Source organism: Stenella coeruleoalba, assembly GCF_951394435.1.
Source record: "Stenella coeruleoalba genome assembly, chromosome: 16".
In the NCBI taxonomy this organism is placed as follows: domain Eukaryota; kingdom Metazoa; phylum Chordata; class Mammalia; order Artiodactyla; family Delphinidae; genus Stenella; species Stenella coeruleoalba.
Genome location: NC_137162.1, coordinates 61,401,921 through 61,412,284, shown reverse-complemented (window position 1 = coordinate 61,412,284; position 10,364 = coordinate 61,401,921). Strand labels below are relative to the sequence as shown.

Sequence of the window (10,364 nt, the reverse complement as noted above, 5' to 3'; positions counted from 1 at the left end):
CAAGTAAAAAATAAATAAATAAAAGAGAGATCTCCATGTGTTGGATCCTGCAGGCTGGGAAGAAGATCTAGTCGTAGGTCCCACCATGCATATAAATGTCCAGCTAACCTTTATCTTTTCAAGATGCTCCCTCAGTCACCTCTGCCTCCAGAATCCTAATCAGGTCTTGGAGGCAGAGCTGAAACGAAGCCTTCTGATTCTTGTGAATCCCTTTGTGTTCGTTAACTCATTTCTTACCTTTGCATCTGGCGTTAACTTCATTCATGCTGCCTAGTAATAGTTAACTATTTTTCTAGTTATTTCCCTGAGGCAATAAGGAGCTTAAAAGGCAGGGTGCTCTGGTCCCCTTTCCCCCAGTGGCCTGAACTCTGTCTTGCACAGAGTAGGTGCTTTAGATGCCTGTTGGCTCCGATTTGGATTGACTTGTGGAAAAGAAGATTCTAGAGCCTGAGGCCAAGTGAAATAGTGTTTTTATTTGAGGCATAAAAGCACATGGGTTTCTGTCACACAGGATGAGGACGGCTTTAGTTACTGGTTTCTAAGATAAGACTTTTTTATGTTAAACACAGCTTCTCTCACAGCTTCTTGGGAAATGAATCAGAGAACAAGACGCAGCCAGGAAAGAAAGTCATTACGGTTGCTGGGAAGTTGTAAAGAAAGAGAAGAACTTATTCAAATCAATGCACATGTCACAGGGCCCCAAGGAGGACGAGAGTGGTGTGGGGAAAAACGGTCTAAGTCCCTCGTCTTGGCCGTGATGTTGGCCTCTCCTTCCAAGGCAAGGACTTGCCCCTCAATGGAAGCAGCGGGGTCAACTTGGCCCTTCTGACTGCACCGACGTCTCAGGGCTCCCCAGTTCCCTCTCTGGATCCCCAGTTCAGTCCCCCCCTTTCCCCTGAAGAACTCAGAGAGGAAGGGCAGGGTCTACGTCATGGACACTGCTACTTGCTCGATGAAGCTGGCCAGGTTTATGTCCCGTTCTGAAAGGCCCGCACACTCATGAGTGCTCAGGGTGATGTGGACCTGAAACAAAACCAGAGATTCGGGGCCAGCTGATTCCACCGACTGCACCTAAGAGCAGGAGAGAGTCACCAGCTCCCGGGCTCAGCCACACCAAGAAGTGTAACCAGGCACTAACCCCTCTCCTGGGGGCTGCCTTCCTGACGAGTCTCTAACATCAGTGCAAAACTGTCTTCTATTACACCTCCATAAACACTGGTAACCACAACATAGGATAAAAAAAGAAAGATCCAGATATCAAGAGCAACCTCAAGGCCAGAGACAAGACCCCAAACCAACTCCTCAACACGGTCCATTTACAGAACATCACTTCCAGCCTTAATGCCTTTAGAAAGAGTCCAGCATAGCTCTTGGTTCACGACAGGCATTTAATGACTGTTTCCATTCATTCAGCGGACAGGCTGATCTCCTTGGTGTGCATGGGTATTCTTAGTTCAAGTTTATTGCCTTTTCATTCTTCCATATCTCCAGAAAATGTCAGCCCTTTAGAGTTATTAACAGTGAATATGCCTGGTCCCCACAGCCTTTCCTTCTCTAGGATTTGCCTTCTTAATGTCTCCTTAACCCACACGTTGTCTCACTAGTGTTTCAAGTTGCTTTTCTTTAATCTGTAGTGAGACTGAATATTTTCTAGGGGTGTTTATGTCGATCCTAGGAAGGAGATGAAAGGAACAGGAGCGGACAGTCGACCTATGGGTGAGGAGAGCCCACAGGCAAGTCCAAGGAAGTGGCCTTCAGAATGAGTTGGAGTTCTAGGCATGTATCACTCACCTTGTTGTACACGTTAAACCATTCAGGATGGTGGTCCAATTTCTCAGCCTGAAGAGCCACTCTTGTCATGAAGCCAAAAGCCTGTTTAATGAAGTGAGACCCAGGTTAGTGTCCTGAAGGAGAGGACTGCTGGGCCCCCTTTTATGGCCAGCGTAAGGCCCAGACACAGGAGGATTGCCTTGCTCCCTACAAGGTGATCCTTCCAGCTTTCAGCATTCCGCCTAGCACCCTGCCACTGGTTCTGAGGCTGCAGTTTGAGGTGGTCCTTCTGCAGTAGGAAGTCTTGTTACCAGGACCACCAACAAGGTGGAAACCCCAGAGAGCTTCTGAGTCTTCGCCAATCTTTCAGTTATCTACTAAAATGTCTTCAAATGTGCATCTGCTTCCCACTTGAACTGTCTTCTCTAAGGATCGTTTCGAAAAGTTCCAGGTGTGGAGAGCCCAAGACCCATCTCCGCCCTCTCCAATCCCCAAGGAGGACACATTCCAAGTAAAAGGGATTAGCGGAGCATCTGACAGTCTTGGCTAACAGAACTTTAAGGGAAGGAACACGTTCTGGAGCGTGACCCCATCAGCCCCAGTCTCAGGACGCTCTGTCCCACCCTGATGCCATACCCGATTGAAGTCTTTGAAATGGAATTGCTTGAAGATGGCATCCCGGCCTTCCAGCTCGTTCCACCCCACGGCCCGCAGGTTTGGCAGCAGCTGGTCCCTCTCCTCAGCACTTAGCCTGTGCGCTTTGCCAGCCTAGGAGAGGGAAAACACAGAAGACCAAGGACATTCGTTTTTTTTCACAGGACAACAGAGGGCTCTGGACCTTTGGGGAAATTTAGCCAGCCTCCACTGGCAGTTCTGGTGGCGCAGTCAAAGGGCAGCTGGTCTAAATCAACAGACTGGGAGGAGGGGCTCTGTCTGGTGCACTGATAGGTTCTTAGAGAACAGAGAGTCCTGAGGTGTAACGCAAATCGCTGGGGCAGAGAAACACTCCTTCCCCACCCCTGCCCCCAAAGCCTTACAGAGGGCACCCCTCCGTAAAACCCTGTGTCTCTTCTGTTCACAGGGGAGCAAAGGTAAATCAAGCCCACTGTTGCTGTGTATTGAAGAGGAAACTGCGGCCCAGAGAGGGGAAATGACCTCTCTTCCTTCACCCCCCACCCTCAGTCAGCAAAAGCACAGGAATCCTTCTCAAGGTGGGTCCATGCGTCTGCATCCCTGGGGCTGGGCAAAGGAACCAGCACTTAAAACATGGTCCAGGCGATCCCTAGCCACACCGCGGTCAACAACCACTGGCACTATCTCCTAGTGGGTATCCCACCACGCTCCCAGGCAGCCTCTGGTTCCCAGCTGCCAGGCCTACGTTTCTCAGTTTTCCACCTTCTTTTCTATTCTGTCAGCTTGGGAAGCTGGAGCCGCAGAGCTCAGTCCCCAAAGCAGAAGTAACTTGGCCAAGGGCAAACGGCAAAGCCACTGCCTCGGCCTATTTTCCTATTGTGCAAAATGCCCTCGAGGCAGCCCAAACTGGCGTTAATTCAGGCCGCGAGTGGAACCCTCTCTGGGAGAACAGAAGAAAGCAAAGGTCAGTTCCAGCCTCTAAGAAGATCCAGGTGGAGGAGCTTAAGGGATCCCAGAATTTAGGCCCCTGAAGTAGAACTACCCAAGGTAGGAAGGTAAGAGTGCTAAATTAAATCAGTTAGGTCTGGGAAGAGAATGCAAGGGAGGTTAATCTAGCTTTTATGAGGCAGCCTGCAAACTGGAAGCCAGGTGGCCTTGGGGCACTCATCTCCCCTGGCCTGATGGGTATAAAGGCCCAAGAACTTCCACTTAAGGAATCAGCCAGAGGAGCCAGGAGACACTTTAATAAACTCCATTGTTATTAAGGGAATATCATCTGCATTTTTAAAAAGAGACTTGCTGGGGCAAGTAAGCTTATGACAGGCCTTCAGGTTTGGGGCAGAACTGGAAAAACATTTCAGGGCTCTGATAACCGTTTTCTCCCTCCTGAAAGTGCGGTTTCTCTCTGGACCAATCTGGCTGGCTCTGTCTCCTCTACTGGGCTCTGGAAGGCCAGTGAGGGCAGTCGAGATCTGCATCACCGCCCAACCCCCAGACAGCTGACCCTGTCTCAGTGGCTGGTAAGCCTGGTCCGTGTATCCAGGCAACCGGGTGACCACATGGCAGCCAAGGCATCAGAACCCACCATTTAGTTCTCTGGCTCTGAAAGGAGTGCGCAGGTACTAGCGGGCTCCTAGGAGGCTCCTTTTTAGAGTCTTCTGGAATCCCCTACATTTCACAGCCTGGGGCTGAACTGACAAGTCCCGCTGAAATCTGGGATCAGAGAGGGGGCAGGGGTGGTGTTTGCTTAGTAAATCACAGGTCAGGCCTGGACTCAGCCTGGGCCTCTGGGAGTGTGCAGAGGGGTTACTGATTACCCACGCCCTGCGGCTTTGGGCCTCAGTGTACCTCACAATCAGCTCACCCACCACCTCCTCTCCATCTGAACCGTAGCCTTCAAAGTGCCCTCCCAGGTGGCACCGCAGTTCCGACCGCTCCTAACGCTTTGAGGCCTAACACTTCTGCTGTTTAGTAAAGCTTCCTGGGTCTAGAAGCTTCTCCGCAGGCTCACCTTCACCGCCCCAGCTGAGCACAGGGCCTGAGACTCCCAGGAAGGCTCAGCCTGGAGGGCAGGTGACCCTGAGCAACCATGTCCCCATAGCTGGGCAGAGGCCTCAAACTAGGAGCCAGGGGCCGGCTCTGAGGTCGGGGGACAGCACAGAGGGCTTAGCAGAAGAGCAAGCGAGAAGGGCAGTAAACAGGCAGACAGAGGGACGCGCAAATTCAGTCGCCCCAATACAGGACAGAACCTCGCCACCGAGGGGAACTATGCCCTGGGCTCACTATGCCGCCCCTCCCCACCCCCGCCCAGAAAGGTCTCTAAACCCCACCCGCGGCACTGAGGCCCCGCGCGGGCTCTGGTGGGGGGCTCCCGCCTAGCTGTAACCCGGACCTGCCACCGCCCCTCTCCCGGCTTCAGCTTCCCAGGGGGCACCACTCGGGGGCGGGGGTGGGACAGAGACCCCGACTCCCCCAGCCGGGCGCGCGGCTGCTCTGCGAAGGCCTCGGAGGAACCCCCCGCCCCGTACCTCCCGGCGCCGTCCTCTGGCCTGGGCGGGGACCCAGCGCGGCCCCTGGCTCTCCTCCGCCCCTCCCGCGCGCCCCCTCCTAACCCGGTCGCCCCTACGGGTGATCCCCCCCCGACTCGCTCACCATGCCGGGCGCGGACGCGGGCAGCAGCTGGTGGCGGCGGAGCAGACGAGCGAGACGCCCGGCGCACTGGGAAGCCGTCGCGCGGGGCGGCGCTCGGGCCGCCCCGGGGCTGGAGCTCAGCCGGGAAGGGGCCGCCCACTGGTAATCATTAACAACAGCTGGGGCTGCTTTCCAGCACTTTCCTCCGTGCCGACGTTGCAGGGAGCTCGGGGATTAAGGACCCAGGCTCCAAACGCGGACTCCAGCAATTGCATCGCGCTCTGCCGCTTACCAGCTGTGTGACCCTGGGCGCGAGATTACTTTTTCTTTTTTAAAAACACCTTACTGAGAAATTGACCCACACAGTAAACTGCACATGTTTAAAGTGTACAGTTTGATGCTTTTTGACATGTACGCATCTGTGCAACCATCGCTACGATAAAGATCAAGAACATAGCCATAACCCTTAAGTTGCGTCCTCCCAACTCAAGACAACTGTTGACCTGCTTCCTCACTATAGATTAGGTTGCATTTTCTAGAATGCTATGTAAATGCAAATCATACAAATTATACTCTTTTTATATCTGCCTTCTTTCACTCAGCAGGATTGCCCATGTCGTTGCACATATCAATAGTTTCTTCCTTTTTATGGCTAAGTAGACGTTATTTTATAGTATTATATTGTAATGGATATGCTACAATTTGTTGGACGTTTGGGTTGTTTCCAGTTTTTGACTATTTCAAATAAAGCTGCTGTGAGCTTCGGCATACAAGTGTTTGTATGGATATATGTTTTCAGTTGTCTTGCGTGAATACCTAGGAGTGGAATGGCGAGGCCATATGGCAAGTATATACTTATAACTTGTTAGAAATCTGCCAAACTACTTCTGAAAGCGGTCAGACCATCTTACATCCCCACCAGCAGTGTAGGAGACTTCCAGTTCCCTTGCACCGCACCCCCCCAGCTGCACGAATACTTGCTATGTCAGTCTTTTTAATTTTAGCCAATCTAATTGGTGCGCAGTGGTATCTCACTGTGGTTTTGAGTTTCCTAAATGACTAATGATATTAAATACCTTTTCATGGGCTTATTTGCCAATGGTCAGTCTTTGGTGAATTGCCTGTTAAAATTTCCTGCCCGTTTAAAAAAAAAAAATTGAGTTTTTTGTTTTCTTACTGGGTTTTCGGAGTTCTTCATTTTGGATACAAGCACTTTATCAGATATATGATTTGCAAATATTTTGTTTGCTTTCTCACAATGTCTTTCAAAGAGCGAATGTTCTTAATTTTGATGAAATCCAACTTATCAAAAGTTTCTTTTATGAATTGGTATTTTGATGTTGTAACTAAGAAATCTTTGCCTAACCCAAGGTCACAAAGATTTTTCTCCTATGTTTTCTTCTATATTTTATAGTTTTTAGTTTTACTTTTTAGAATTTACAGTGCTTTTTTAAAGTTGGTTTTCGGAACTCTATATATCTCAACTTTAACTGCTTGTCAGTTTTAGATATTGCAAATATCTCCTCCCGTTCAGCCATCTGTACACTAACTTCTTGTATGATGTCCTTTGTTGGCAGAAATCTTATATTTTGGTATAATAAGACTTATGCATTAGCTTGGCAACGCTGGTGGGTAGAGGGCAGATGAGAGTTTTCAAAGACAGAAAGGAGGATTTGGGCTCTGCTACGGTGTAGACAGCTGGAAAGAGTGTTCCACAGTAGCAATGAGAAAAGCCTGGAGATAATATACAATCATCACTTTTCTTCAGCTGGCCGGGGAGCTGAGGTCACAGGGCAACCAAGTAGTCTGAATTCCATGGGAGGCAGGATGCACCTGTGCCAGGCGTGCCTGCCAGGCGTGGGGCGGGGAGGGGAGGGGGAAGACACACAGCCTCCATAAAAGTGGGTGAGAAGAAATCAGCTGCAATGTTAACACATTGTTGGAAGCCAGGTGTGTGCTGGCATACAGTCTGGAATAGCTGGGGCCCCGAGACACCACGGGGAGAGTTTGCACACACGAACAGCCTTTATTTATGGACCTCCACTGAGAGCTCAGGAGAAAGAGTGGGGGAAGGGCAAAAGATGGGAGCAAACCCCCCTTCCCCCTCCCTCCCCCCCAGCCAAGCAGGGGATTGGCTGCTGCTGTGAGAAAAGGGCCAAACTTGAAGTCCTCTCCAGACCCTTGTCTTAAAGGAGCAAAAGCTGTAAATCGCTAGGAGAGGGCCAACAAATCCTGTCTCTCCCAGAACCCAGATAAATATGCATTGTGGCTTCATTTCCATATATATATGGATATATATGAAAGCATATATCCATACAAACACTCGGAGGAAAAAAGAAAATCCCTCTGCCCTGGGGTAGGGGCAGGAAACAGTTCTGGGCCTGGGATCCTACACCAATACAACTGGAGGTCGGCTACCTCTGGGGAGAAGCAGGAAACTTGCACACAAGTCCAGCCACAGATATAAGGCAGTCTGGCTGCCATGGGGCCGAGGGAGGGCGAGGATGGGCAGGAACACTGAGAAAGCTCCAGGACCCAGGGCCACAGAGAGCCCACTTCCAGCCCCCTACCATGAACCTAGCACCAGTAGCGTACCACTGGGATAAGGGCAAGAATGTGGAAAGTATGTGGAGAGACGCCTTCTTCCTGCGGGATCGTTAGGGAAATGCCAACTGGTACTACAATGAGATCCCACTACACACCTCTTAGAAGGACTAGGAAAAAATGCCACCTGATAATACCATGTGTGTGGATGAAGATGTGAGGTCACTGGAACTCTCATGCGTTGCTGGTGGACACGCAAAACGGTTCAGCCCTTTGGAAAACAACTTGGCAATTCCTTGTGAAGTTAAACATACACTTACCTTATGAATCAGCAATCCCACCCCAAGAGAAATGAAAACAGGTCCACGGGGAAAAAAATCCCATATGCAAATGTGTATAACAGCTGTATTTGGAAATAATCCAAATGTCCATCAACAGAGAAATGAATAAACAAATGTGGTCCATTCATGAACTGGAATACTACTCAGCAGTACAAATGAATGACTGCTGACCCCTGCAACAATATGCATGAATCTGAAAAGCATGCTAGGTGACAGAAGCCACACTGAAAGTTAAAAAAAAAAAAAAAGAAATCATCTGCTTACAAATATCGCACATCTGGTGATAGGAAGAAATTCCCACACATTAGATGCTGTTTCTGTACACATCGAGCCTTGTGTGCAGAACCCACCCAGCTCCTCCGTTAACCACATGCTTCTCTGCCAGGGGCTGTGGGATGCATTCCCATCACAACTTCTGGCCCTGCACCTCTGTGTCACCACACAACGCTGGATGACTCGGCACAGCAGGAGTTGGGGATATTTCTGGAAGGAATTCTTATAACCAGAACAGCTAGCAATAACTAATCTAGACATGGATGTAACCTAGAATCATTCATTCATGTATCCATCTAAACCCAAAATAACTCTATCCCCAATACAACTTGCCCTTAGTATGATCCCCAAACATGCCCAATGTTTAACACAACCCAACATAAGGGGTGTGACATAGGGAAAGTTGGAGTGACAAAAGACAAGGGGCTTAACCTATTGCGCTTAAAATATCTAAATTTTGCAAATTTTGCAAAACCATGTGACCATGTTGGTCCCTGGGTAGGTCCCCTTCAAAAGAAGGGCCATGAGGCTCAGGTTTTATCTGCTTCCCCATAAACCCACCCCTGCCAGGGGGCCTTCCCTGAGGAACCCACCCAGCTCCTGACCATCATTTATTTGGCCTCTTTCCTCAATACTTCCTGTTCTTCCTTTCCTTTGCTCCTGAAAGATGAAAATTGGCATCTCTGAATCTCCTACAGTGTCTGGCACTCTGCTCTGTACATAATACCCTCACAACAGATGGTTCCCAAATCCATGTTGTGTATTGGTTTTTGGTAGCTGAGATGGCTACCGAACAACACATACACCATATTCAACTATCTAAAATGACAATTTGGAGGCGCTAACATTAATGTGGAACTCATTTTGTTGCCAGTTCCTAGGCTAAGGATCTCAAAAGTAAAAAACAAAAACAAACAAAAAAACTTTTTTAGAAAGAAAACATGCTAATAGTAAAAAACAACAACAATAAGAACGAGAATAATATGGTTGGGCATAAAGAGGAAGATAAAAGCCACCCTTCTCGGGCTTCCCTGGTGGCGCAGTGGTTGAGAGTCTGCCTGCCGATGCAGGGGACATGGGTTCGTGCCCCGGTCCGGGAAGATCCCACATGCCACGGAGCAACTAAGCCCGTGCACCACAACTACTGATGATGGGCTTCCCTGGTGGCGCAGTGGTTGAGAGTCCGCCTGCCGATGCAGGGGACATGGGTTCGTGCCCCGGTCCGGGAAGATCCCACATGCCGTGGAGCAGCTGGGCCCGTGAGCCATGGCTGCTGAGCCTGCATGTCCGGAGCCTGTGCTCTGCAACGGGAGAGGCCACAACAGTGAGAGGCCCGCGTAACGCAAAAAAAAAAAAAAAAAAAAAAGCCACCTTTCTCATCCCCTTCTGCACCCGCTCAGGGCACCACACAGAGGCAACCATGGGAACTAGGGCAGTGTCTGTGCTGAGGTCAGCCTCCTCCATTTGACTGATTATGGGATCTTGAGCAATATGCCTAACCATTTGGAACCTCAGTTTCCCCAACGGTAAAATGGGGATGAGGGTGATAGCCACCTTGTAGGGCTTTTGTAACGGTTAAATGAGATACTCGATGACAAGTGCCTGGCATTGCTACCTGTGTCCTCCCAACTGCATGCTGGAGGTCACCTGCATACAGTTTCTCTTCCCACCGATGCCTTTCTGCCTCCCTCTACCTGAGGACATTCTCTGCCCAAGATGGCACTCTGTTCTGCAAGTGAGAGGTGTTGATACTCTCCTCTCAACCAGTGGGAGCCGGGCTCAGTGAGTAAATATCCACGTACTCACTCACCCCTTGGTGGAACCATTCTGTGCATGCCAGTCTCTCAGGGGTCCCCAGCGGGATCAGGCCCAAAGCCCTAACTGATATCCTGTTCACTACTGCACATGTTCTTGGCTTTCCTTCCTCTCCATTAACCTGCCTGCTGCCTCCTTTGATTTTTCTTCATTCAAGGTTGTCCTTTTCTTGTTGAGTCGTAAGATGATAACCCATCACTTATCACATATGTAATTATTTTCTCTGAATCCCACTTGCTTTTCTTCTCAGTGATGTAGAAAAATGTTTAATTTTTAGGTGAATCCTCCTGATTTTTCCTTTATGGTTTCCGAGTTTCGGGCCTTGCTTAGAAAGGACATTTTTCAACCCAAGATGAA

The 10,364-nt window shown here is 49.6% G+C and overlaps 1 protein-coding gene across 1 annotated transcript; it reads right to left on the bottom strand.

Annotated features, from left to right (window-relative positions):
• Positions 1-459: 459 nt before the first annotated feature.
• PCBD1 (pterin-4 alpha-carbinolamine dehydratase 1) lies at positions 460-5,157 on the bottom strand. The gene is made up of 4 exons (XM_079900499.1): positions 5,056-5,157; positions 2,407-2,538; positions 1,792-1,872; positions 460-1,023 (listed from the first exon to the last, which is right to left on the bottom strand). Exons 1-4 carry the CDS (start codon positions 5,056-5,058, stop codon positions 925-927), a joined length of 315 nt encoding a protein of 104 aa, XP_079756625.1. The 5' UTR covers positions 5,059-5,157; the 3' UTR covers positions 460-924.
• Positions 5,158-10,364: the final 5,207 nt, after the last annotated feature.

Excerpts from the sequence above, each read along its gene's own strand:
- PCBD1 (XM_079900499.1), bottom strand. Across the intron at positions 1,873-2,406 it reads ATTTCAAAGACTTCAATCGG|GCTTTTGGCTTCATGACAAG; the intron begins GTATGGCATCAG and ends TTCATTAAACAG. Across the intron at positions 1,024-1,791 it reads GGTTTAACGTGTACAACAAG|GTCCACATCACCCTGAGCAC; the intron begins GTGAGTGATACA and ends GTTTTGTTTCAG.